General features: G+C 36.2%; 1 protein-coding gene across 1 annotated transcript in view; it reads left to right on the top strand.

Moving 5' to 3' along the window:
• MMS22L (MMS22 like, DNA repair protein) overlaps positions 1-12,308 on the top strand; it is a 129,555-nt gene that overhangs the window by 101,667 nt on the left and 15,580 nt on the right. Inside the window, exons 20-22 of the mRNA XM_032593224.1 lie at positions 3,667-3,836; positions 6,561-6,772; positions 10,468-10,631. Of these exons, the coding sequence (XP_032449115.1) occupies positions 3,667-3,836; positions 6,561-6,772; positions 10,468-10,631 (546 nt within the window). The remainder of the gene's footprint in view (positions 1-3,666; positions 3,837-6,560; positions 6,773-10,467; positions 10,632-12,308) is intronic.

The raw sequence follows: 12,308 nt of genomic DNA, 5'->3' as shown, positions 1-12,308 counted from the left end.
AATGTAGTGAAAGCTATAGTAGCAATTCAGGCATCTTAATTTTAGAGGAAAACAGGAATGATAACTTATAAATTTAACATAGTAAAATGTAGATTAATAAGTATTTCAGCATGTAGCCTTATAATTTATTAGTCTCTGTTAGATTTTTGCCAAGCTAAATTTATGATTTCAGGAAATATATTTATTTTACAAAATATGTGATAGTCCTAACTGCAAAATCATATTTGGATTGGTAATATGTCGACCTATGAAGAATTGAGGACCTTCCTTTGTTGTATTACATGATTGGCATACTGGAAGGTAGATCGGTATTCTTTTCTTTTGCCTAAATCTCAGAGACTGCGAATAGAATATATTGGTACAATGTTGCCCCTTTATATGTTAAAAATTAGGAACAGATCACTTGCTTTCTTCTTTATGTAAGAGGCTCAGAACAAATTGGAGGAAGAGCAAGTATAAACTTTTTAGAGTTCAAATGTGCTTGAAGTATGTGTGTTTGGGGTATCATACTCACTTCAGGGAAAGTGAGGTAACCACAGAAACTGTTTTATTTACCTTGCTAGTTTCTAACTAGGGATACCTCTACTGTTTACTTACAAGGCTGCTAGTGGAAGGTGCAAACTGTTGATAAAATCACACTTCAGATGAAGGCATCTGAGGTCTTAATTGTAACTCAGTAATTTCTGAGAAAGGATTGATTCATGAGTACTGTCTTCAGTGTTCTTAATCTTAATATTAATGTTTATGGTTTTTCTCTTTACATCTCTTACTTTTTCTGTTCCCATGTTTTTCTTTTGATCATTCTTCTCTCTTTAGCCATTCCTCCTCTTTTGTCTTTGTAATTGAAACTCTACCCATGATCCTCAGTGCCTATCCTAATATTCTGTGTTTTCCACACTCTCAGGTAGACTTGGTCTCCCTGATTAAGCTTCAGCTGTCCATCTCTTACAACATTCTTCATAGCTTGCCAGTTATTATAATTATTTGTGTACTTGGTTTGTCCCTACTAAAATTTTAAATTTATGATAGTGGCCATATCTTTTCAACTTTTTATTCCCATTATCATGTTGTATTTTGAACAAATAAGAACATTTCCTGAGTTATATATTGGACACTGGATTGGGAAAGAGCTTCTCCAGTGTAGGAGATGGTATATACTAAGTAAATACTAACTAAATATACTAAATAAATATTTCTAGAATTTAACAATTTTATAAACTTAGCTAATAGAACATAATGTAACTTTTAGTGTTCCTAAATGAGTAAAGTTACTTTCTAACTATAAATACATTTTTAAACACCTATTATAATGATCCCAATCCTCCTTTTTTTTTTTTTAGGCATAGTATATGCATAGAGTAGGAAATAAGTAAACACATAAGGACTCTTACAGTGCAGATCTCTTTCAATTGTAGAAGTATGCTCCCCACAATTTTTCTACATTTTCTTTTTTTCTTTTTAAGTTTATTTTTTTTTTTTTATTTTTTTAAATTTTTTTTTTCCAACGTTTTTATTTATTTTTGGGACAGAGAGAGACAGAGCATGAACGGGGGAGGGGCAGAGAGAGAGGGAGACACAGAATCGGAAACAGGCTCCAGGCTCTGAGCCATCAGCCCAGAGCCCGACGCGGGGCTCGAACTCACGGACCGCGAGATCGTGACCTGGCTGAAGTCGGACGCTTAACCGACTGCGCCACCCAGGCGCCCCTAAGTTTATTTATTTTGAAAGAAAGAATGTGAGCAGGAGGAGGGGCAGAGGAAGCAGAGGGGCAGAGGGGCAGAGGAAGAGAGAGAGAATCCCAAGCAGGGTTCCACACTGTCAGCGTGGAGCCCATCGCAGGGCTTGATCTCACAAACTGAGATCATGACTGGAGTCGAAATCAAGAGTCAGACGCTTAACAGACTGAGCCACCTAGGTGCCCCTGCATTTTCAGCAGCATCGCTTACATACGTAGTATGTTTATAGCCAGAAAAAAGACTGGTTTTGTTTGTTTGTTTGTTTGTTTGTTTGTTTAACAAAGCTACTCTATGTATTTTAACCTTTCTCCAAGTTTTTTACTTAAAAAAATTTCTTTCTCTTTGCATTATTAATACCACACACTTAAATATTCTTCACTGAAACTTAAAAACTAGGGTTCTGATTTGGCAGTAAAACAAATGGATCTCCTCTGCCTTCTATGAACTCATAAAACTTAAGATCTTCAGCAAAGTGTTTTAACCACTGCAGAAGATGAAATACAAGGGTAGGTGATGCATTTTTGGTTGGAAGGCCCTTGCTCTTTATAAGTCAATTCCTGTGTGACACCTAAGAGTGATATAAATCATTTAAAATGTCAGTGGTGATGGCAGTTCCCTTTATGGGCATATTAATGTTAGTTAGGATGTGAGTTCTTCTTACACTGCTGTCATTCGCAAGTTTTCCACCTACTGAAAAAAATGAGGAGCAAGCCAGCGTTATTTAAAATATTGCTAAGTGAGCATTGTGTTTCTTTATGATTGATTATTGTATTTCCTTTTACAACAGAAGATTAATGTTGCTGTTTGTTGTTCTTAGAAGTGATTATTGGCTGGGCTTTTTTCTTTTAACATCAATACATTCCTCTATAAGTGTATTTTTGTTTCCCTTCAGAGTTGAATTTTAAACTTTTTGTTTTATGGAAATGGCTTTGACGTTTATCATCTCTTTTGCTTTCTAAGATGGAATAAAATATAAAAGTTTATGCAGTACATATACCACTAATGCCACTTGGGCAAGCATTTAATGATCTCCTTTTAAATTTGTTTTTTCAGTAGAGAAGCCCTTAATAGCAGGAGTACACTCTAATGGGAACTACATAAATGCTCTTAATTACTTCATTAAACAAAGGGTGCTCATTTGTTTGGCTTTACTATCATCAAAGGTAGCAACTGACTCCTAGCATTAAGGAAATCATAATACATTTCCTGTAGTAAAGAAGTCTGCATCTCTTCTTTCAGCATCAAAATTTAAACTCACTGTGTATATTAAACAATTGAAAGTTATAAAAAGTGGAGTTCAGGAAGGTTAAGTGATTGCTTCAAGGTGCTATAGCTAATCCTTCTTACTACTTTAACAATTAAATTTAGCTCTATCTTTTCATGTTGTAAACTGGGTTGAGACAGCCTATAAAATTTTATGTAAGATAAAATATAAAGAAAGGTATCAAAAACGTAAATGTGGAGTAGCATGATGGAGCCCAGGGAAAGTAAGTACACACATAAAAGCATAATGCGTGATCTTATAGTGTTCTTAAAGTTGGATTATAAATTTGCCTCTGAGTTACCTAGCAGCCAAAGCAAAAAGAGAAATCTGATTAATTACAGCAGTCGATCTGTATATTCACATAGTGTATAGCCAAATCACAATGTGTGTGTGTATGTGTGTGTGTGTGTGTGTGTGTGTGTGTGTGTATTAAATAACAGTTGCTTAGGAAACGTATGTTTTTCTTAGACCAGAACTCTGAGAGAAATTTGTCTCTTTAGTGAAATGTATGACATGACATCAGTCTTTTCAGTCCTAATACATGTTTCTTTCTATTGCCTACTTTAACTTGGTTCTTTGTGCTTTAAGTATGAATTTCATAGTGGAATGGCAAAACTTTCTGGTTAGAAGGTAACCATACCTACTGTTACTCCTCTTCTTTGTCAGGAATTCTTGTTAAATCATGGGCACAGATCTTTGCCACCTCTAAAGCCCAAAAACTATTATTCCGGATCATAGATTGTTTACTGCTGCCACATACAGTGTTACAGCAAGAGAAGGAACTGCCTGCACCTATGTTGATCGCAATTCAAAAGAGTCTTCCTTTGTATCTCCAGGTATAGTAAGTGTGGCTGCTTGAAAGTTAAAAAATAATAAGTAAATAAATAAATAAATAAATAAATAAATAAATAAACAAACAAACTTTGCCTTAAAACAGTTTGCTAACTGCTGATTTGAAAACCATGCATTATAATTTCAGTGCATGTGTGTACATGTGGCACTTCTGTTGAACAAGTTTTACATTCCTTTTGTGTTTGGCCCTGAAACCAAAGATGGAAAAAGCAAAATCTCCAAGAAGCAATTAAAGTTGAGAGAAGAGGCTGACTAGCATAGACAGAGTTGTGTGTTTCATATTTCCTTAGAGGCTTCAGCTGTCCACTAGCCAACCGGAGAAGAAGAGATGTGAGAGAAGACACTGTAAAGGGGATTAGTTGTAAATGAGCCAAACGGGTGAGAGGTGAAGGACTGTCAGAGGGAACAGTATTTAAAAGTCATGAGCTTGAAGAAAGTATGACACACTGGGGAAGAGCGAATAATTCTGTTGTGATCGGACATCATACAGGAGGAGCCATATATTTGGAGGTGTTATGTGCCACGCTAGGAAGTTTGGACTTGTTCTTTACATGGGGATTTGTATGGATTATTGATGGATTTTGACAGATTTTAGATAGGGAAGTGGGAACAACCTATCATGTTTACATTTTAGAAAGGTAATTCTGGTGGCAACATCTAAGATAGTTGATGTGGGAGTTAGATTGGAGACTTGGAGGGCAGAGAGTAGTTCATTATCTGAGGATTTTGAACTAAGCCGGTAGGTGTAGAACTCACACAGCAGATTGCAGAAACACTTAGGAGCTCTGATTAAAAGTACTTGCTCAGAGAATGTTGTGGAGCAACAGAAAGCAATAGAATACTTCCTAGACCCCAGAGTGGGTCCTTGTACACATAGTGGTGCTGCTAACTAAAATGGGCAATTCTAGAGATGTGGGAGTGAAGGTAATAATTGATTTATGAATATCTTTCATTTGAGGTGCTGTGTACTGTCTAGATGGGCACTTGGAAATATTGATCTGTTATTCAGAGGAAGATGGGGCTGGAAGCATACTTTGTTATTCATTAGTGTCTCATACTGAAGTTAAGTGCTTCTTAATTTGGGGTTCAGCAAGGAAAGCTGAGGAAGAAAGGGAGAATGGAATTTGATTAGGTAATAAGCAGTCTTTTCCACAGATGGGCTTTTTAAACAGATTTGTATAATTTCTAAGAAATTTTTAATTGGCTCTTTAATTTTGTGTTGATAATAACATTTAAAAAGAAGTTTAGTTTGCTGACAGAAACACAAAGCGTGGCCAGTCAGGGAATACTGGTGGGGAGGAATCTTGGGCAGCAGAAGAATCTGGAAAACATGTTCTCTATGGCCCTTTTAAGCCAAAATAGTACCGTAAGAATTCTTATAGGGATACTTGGCTGGCTTAGTTGGTAAAACATGGGAACTGTTGATCTCAAGGTTGTGAGGTCAAGCCCCACCATGGAGCCTACTTTAAAAAAAAAAAAAAAAAGAAAAAGAATTCTTACAAACTTTGTAAGTGGTAAACTGAAAAGTTTGGTGAATTTATCCATTTGGCAGAATTGACTTAGATGTACACCTTTACTTAAAAGTACTCCAGTCTCCTCTTCAAAGTTTTCAGAACATATTTGTTTATTACTTCATCATCTTCTAATAATGTGCTTTCTTTTAAAGGAAAACATTGAAGAAACTAAGTAGAGGGGTGTTCATTGCCCTTTTGTTTTCAATTATTGTTGTTTGCTAGTGTTTTAACAGTTCTATGTTGCTTTTATTACAAATCTTTCAAAATTTTTTGATGAGTAAATATCTATCCATAGGTAAAATGGAGACAAATATTTCTAATTATTTCTCTGGAAAAACACATTTTAAATCACAAAGGGCCAAATTATAAATGAACTTTTGGAACATAATTCGTTGTGTTGGTGATTATATATATATTTGGTAATATGCATTATTTAGTAAAGTTGGTAGAAAAAAATTTCTATTTCTCAGGGTTTAATTGTTAAGTCTCAAACACCGTAATCCATATGGAAGCTATACAAATGGAGGGGATTAAATCAACAGAACTCTTAACTTCTCTAAACCTCAGTTTCCCCAGCTATGAAATTGGATATGTGATAATACTAAGTCAGTGTTTTTTAAGAAATTTAAGTGAAATAAAGGATATAAAGCACATGGTACAGTGCCTGAATATGAAACTCTTCAAATGAATTGTCATTATTCTGAGTCTTAATCTTCTGCATTTCTCTCCTGTCAATTTTTGTTTTAATTTATCACATTTCTTACATTGGAAGATTTTTAGTATAAATTCTCAGTCTCACTCAGTTAAATGACCAGGCCATACGTATAAAAACTGACCTAAAAATGTGTTTCATAACTTTGAAATGACATACAGACATAATTGATGAGTGGGATGCTCAAGTTTTCTGCGTATGAGAGGAGGAAGGAATCTTCCTTGGTCTTCCTGCACTTCCCCTGCTCCGTTTGAGTACACCCCCAAGACACACATGTGTGGTTGGGTACCACAGTACAGGAGTCACACAGGCTCAGCAGCTCCCTGAGCCTCATAAACATTATCTGTTGATGCTGGCAGTGCCCTGTGGACTGTGGTTGCACATTCTGACATGGATATTAATGCTAGGGACTAAATTAGTAAGTTTCTCAATATTTTTTTTAACGTTTCCTTTTAGTATTTCTTCTCTTTTTTCTCCTTTAGGGCATATGCATTGTATGTTGTCAGTCTCAAAATCCAAATGCCTATTTGAACCAGTTACTTGGGAATGTCATTGAGCAGTACATTGGGCGGTTTCTTCCAGCTTCACCACATGTTGCAGGACTTGGACAACACCCTGTTCTGATGGCACTGAGAAACTCCGCCACTCTTGCACCGATGTCACTTCTAAAGAAATGCATTATACAAGTCATAAGGTACATCTAAATATTAAAAATAAGTGGTGTTTACAATCCAATTAGTTCATCTTTATTAAAAAGTAACAAAGCTCCCCAAAAGTATTGGCAACCCTTAGGATGCTGGTAGTTGAGAAACTTTTCTTTTCCCTGAGAAACATTATCTAAGGATTTACTAAAATGATTTTTGCTCCCGGCAGCCTGAGTCAGTGCTCTTTAAATCGTTTGTTTTCTTTACATAGCTGTTGTTTTCCTTATATATGTTCTAAAGGTGTATGTTTTTTTAGTCCTTATCAGATAAACAGTAGTTGTATTTGCTCCTATAAAAAACATATTAGCTATATTTTTGAAAGATAATAACTAAATGAAAAAATGAATGGTAATATGAAAAAGGAAGCAATAAGAAGTCCTTTTTTGTTGGTCTACTCCCTGTCTTAATAACTTCATTTTATTATTGGATGCATAAATGAAACCTCTTAGGTTTTCTCCTTCCTTTTACCTGCAACGGTAGAAGATTCAGTAATAGAAATGATCACTTCTTTGTCTTCATGCAGTATTTAGCTTCATATGAAATTAGTTTTGTTTTTTTTTAATTTTTTTTTTTTCAATGTTTATTTATTTTTGGGACAGAGAGAGACAGAGCTGAACGGGGGAGGGGCAGAGAGAGAGGGAGACACAGAATCGGAAACAGGCTCCAGGCTCTGAGCCATCAGCCCAGAGCCCGACGCGGGGCTCGAACTCACGGACCACAAGATCGTGACCTGGCTGAAGTCGGACGCTTAACCGACTGCGCCACCCAGGCGCCCCTAGTTTTTAAACTTTAAAATGCTGTGGTGATATACAGGCATACCTTGTTTTATTGCACTTCACAGATACTGTGCTTTTTACAAACTGGAGATGTGTGGTAACACCATCAAGCAAGTCTGTTGGCACTGTTTTTCCAATAGCATTTGTTCACTTCCTGTCTCTGTGTTACATTTTGGTAATTGTCACAGTATTTTAAACTTTTTTGTTATTATATTGGTGATAGTGATCTCTGATCAGTGATTACAACTCTCTGAAAGCTCAGATGATGGTTGGCAATAAAGTATTTTTTTAGCAATAAAGTATTTTTAAATTAAGGTATATACATTTTTTTTCTTTTAGACATAATGCCATCGTAATGCTGTTGCACACTTATTAGACTACAGTGTAGTGTAAGCATAGGTTTTATATGCACTGAGAAGCCAGAAAAACTCATTTGACTTGCTTTATTGTGACATTCACTTTATTATGGTGGTCTGCAACTGAACCCACAGTGTCTCTGGGGGTATGCCCGTATATTATTCTTATCTAGTATTTTTTTCTGTGTTTTTAATGACTTGATAGTTTTAATGACCACTATTATCCATCACCTCTCATTACAGAATTCCATGTCTAAAATCTGTTCTCCCTTACAAGCATTTTTGTGTGTTCCTGGTGTTCTGTTACTGAGGTTTGGAAGCTTTATATTTTTGTTCTCTCTCCTTGGCCAACCTTTGGGAAATGATTGCTTCCTTCTTTTCACACCTCTATTCCCTTATCACATTATACCCAGGCTATTGCAGGAGTCTCCTAACTACTTTCACTGTATCTAGCCTTTTCTTCTGGTTCAGCGTAAACAATGCCCCCAGATTACTTTTCTTGAAAGTCTATTCCATTATGACACTTCTCTACCCCCAAACCTTCACTTGCTTCTTTTTTGCCCATGGAATAAATTCCATATTCTTATAGCTCTTTGTGATCTGTCACTGAACTTTTCCAAATGTACAAGACATAACATCATATGCAAACTTTAATGAGATTGGTTTCATTATTGCCCTTCCAAAATGCTTTACATTTCCCTACATCAGTGTTGTTCATACTATTTTCTCTATTTAAATGCCACACCTTTGGGTTAAATTCTGCCTTGACTTTTTAAGACCTACATCTAATATCTCAGTGTAGTGTGGTGCTTCTTTCCTTCTTCTGAAGTCATGTGCTCTGTTAAGATTCCGTTGGGGCGCCTGGGTGGCGCAGTCGGTTAAGTGTCCGACTTCAGCCAGGTCACGATCTCGCGGTCCGGGAGTTCGAGCCCCGCGTCGGGCTCTGGGCTGATGGCTCAGAGCCTGGAGCCTGTTTCCGATTCTGTGTCTCCCTCTCTCTCTGCCCCTCCCCCGTTCATGCTCTGTCTCTCTCTGTCCCAAAAATAAAATAAAAAAAAAAAAAAAAAAAAAAAAAAAAATTCCGTTCACAGAATTGAATGTTTTGCCTCACTTGTATCTGAATTTCCGACAAGACCTTAGTAGTCTACCACTATTTTTGAGACATTATTTAAGTAAGTGTAGTACAAACCAAATGACAAATGCTGAAGTGAAATTAAATGTTTAGGGTCATAAAAGTAATTTAAAGCCCACCATTTAAAATCCTGGCTGCTTTCATTGACTTTCTTATTTACCAGGAAACACATTTTTCTCATGATTTCTAACTGAAGATCCAGAAATGTAGTAGTTCCTTTTTTCTATTTTTTAAGTACTCAGGAAGGGAATAGATTGCCTCCTGTGCCTCCCTCCATTCCATGCTCCTCTATTCCTGTAGTTTCCCATCTTTGTTAGGGTTCATTCCTCCCAATTCCTGAGAATTCTGGGGTTATCTTTCAAAGCACCTATCACACTGTATTATGGTAGTCTTTTTTTCCTTATTCAACTTTTCCACTAGACAGTGAGCCCCTTGATTTCATAGACCATATTTCGTCTAAGATTCAGCAGTGAACAAAAAAGACAAAACACTTGTCCTCAAAGATTGAATAAATCTTTTAACATGTAATAATTGTTGGAACCCACCATATAGAGTAGAAATGATGGTGAAGACATAGTTCCTGCCCTTAAGGAGTTTATAATCCTTCGTGATTTCTGTGGCTCATTTTGGCAAATTTTACTGCTTTGCAAATACATATGGATGTCTAGCTTAGATTTAGCTATATATGACAATTTTTCCTGTTGTCTAGACCTTTTAGAAACTGAGCAATTGCCACTTCCATTTATTCACTTAAGTGTATATACTGAATACCTCTTAGGAGCCAACACCTGTTTAAGAGGTAGAGATATAAAAATGAGTCAGATAAATTATCTTTATGATCGCTGTTGAATCCTAATGCTAAAATTTATTTTGCTTTGAGAGAAGATGTTACATCCTAAATTACCTCTGGTTTTTTTACTTCCTAAGAGAAGGAAAGAGGTAAAGCTGGAACAGGAAGCCAATTCCTAGGGCGGTCCTCTTATTGATTTGGAGAAATAAAACCCCTCCCAAATCCCTAAATAAATAAACGTGAGGAGAGATTTCTTTATGCAAATTTGACATTAAAGAAAATGTTGCATCATTGAGGAGCTAATAGAAGAGATTGGACTCAGAAAAGAAAAAAAAAACAAATTAACAATTGGATTTTCATTTGGATTTTGATTAAGTGCATTGAAAGATCAGGTTTTAAATTTAGTTTGTGTCCGTATTCTACTTTGGCCCTTATAACACACCAGATATTCATATGCTTATGCTTCTAAAATTTTGTGTTTGAGGATAGCATGGCAAAATATACGTATATTTTTTTAGTTGTGCTTTATTAAGTTGGGTAAAATTTATCAGTATCTCTAAAGTGGGTGACTTTTGGTTCTGTTCACTGAAACTTTAAACAGAAGAAAAAACAAAATTGTGCTTCTTTTTAGGAAGTCCTACTTTGAGTGTAAAGGGTCCCTGTTCCCTCCTCGCTTGGCATCTATCCTGGCCTTCATCCTCCAGCTCTTCAAAGAAACTAACATAGACATTTCTGAGGTTGAACTGCTCCTCCCTGGCATCTTAAAATTGTTGGTGTTGGTCAGCGAACCCCAAGGTTAGTTTGAATCTGTTATACTGTTCTTTTCATAAATTAAGAAAGTACTCTTTCCTATCAGTTAAACAATGGCTAAGTGCTTGGTTATTTAATATCAGTTTCTATATATCATGGCTGAAAAACTCCAGCAGATAGCAGAGGTTGGGCATGATAAAATGGTTAAACACTGACATGTTTCAGAGTAGTTTACTTCTGTTTTGTTTTTTCCCCCAAGGCAAACAGTTTACGTAAGGACTACTTCCTCTAATTAGACTTGTTGACCTTTTAAAGAATATTTGTTTAATCTGACTACAGTATTAAATGCAATTTGTTACCTATCATGTGGTGAGGGGTCAAGGTAAGTTCTTCCGTTCAGGTTGCCGCCAGAATATCTAAGCTGATTTCACAGGCAACCTGTAAGGATCCTTTGATCCTAGTCCTTTTGTTTTCAGTCTCATCAGCCTTACTGCTAGGGATCTCTTTAAAATATCATTTATCTGATCCCCACTGTGAGTAGCATGCTTTAATAAGCTTATTGGGAATATGCAGAATAGTAGGGATAGCTCTATTCTGAAGGAGTTTTTAATGTAAATAGGATGCTATGTGTGTAAGGGTGTGCGTGTTCTCATGATAATGTGATTGTTCAGGTCAGGGCTCCTCGATGTTTCTACCTAAGTACCTCTAACTGCTGTGATGAGTGAGTGCAATGTGCATCCTGCAGAATCTGAGGGTACCATCCAAATTGGTAAAGCTCAAAGAGCTCTTTGAAAGGTTCCATTTTATCTCAAAATGTATGCATATTTTGTTTAAATCTATGTTTATTTTAATAAGTAAAATGTTTTTCTTATTAAAATGTTTTCTTTCTCCTGAGCATGATTTGTAAAAGCTAAGCATGGTTTTACAAAAACTGTTATGATGTGTTCATATGGAATGCCCTTACCTGAGAGTAGCATCTCTTCACTGAAAAAAATACCCAGGTAGACCCCAGAGTCATCTTTAGAAATTTTGTCTTCGTTGAAAACTTACACATACTTTCAGTGAAAGCCTACTGTGGTATGCAGTACAAAATTTGTTGAGACAGAGCAGACGGTATAAAATTTTAGCTAGCCTTTGTTTTGGTTATAGTAATAATTATCAGGAAGGAGGCTAGAGTGTGGAGGTGAATTTTGCTGCTCACATCTAGCTAGTGAGTGCATCACATGTTTGACATGGGTAGAATACAGAATTCGCAGTCTCTGCATTGCTGTCTTTGTAAGCTGAGGAGGTAGTATTAAACAGATTTTGGCTGTGAGAAAATTCTCTCTGACTCTCCTTGTAGCCTCACTGCTTAAAAGAATAATTTGTAAAATCATAGAAAGTTAGTCTTACTACATGACTCAGCAAGTCCACTCCTAGGTATATGCCCAAGAGCATTTTAAACATACGTCCACTCAAAAACCTGTACTCAAGCACCGATACAACTCCACTGCTGGCACAATAACATAAGGAGTTCTGCTGACCCACTCCCCAGCAAAACTGGTGAAAATTATTTAAAGGAAAGTATCTAAATTTTCTCGAAATAGTCCTAAGAGTAGAGCAAATGGAGAAACATTTGTTTAAGAAAATCTGAAACTTGGTAAAAACATCAGGAGTCTGTGGTATTTGAAGGAAGACCACTCTTTTCTTTATTCCCCCAGCTCAGTAAGACAGAAACTCTAC

This window comes from Lynx canadensis, chromosome B2 (genome assembly GCF_007474595.2).
Source record: "Lynx canadensis isolate LIC74 chromosome B2, mLynCan4.pri.v2, whole genome shotgun sequence".
Lineage (NCBI taxonomy): Eukaryota > Metazoa > Chordata > Mammalia > Carnivora > Felidae > Lynx > Lynx canadensis.
This window is presented reverse-complemented; position numbering and strand designations above follow the sequence as displayed.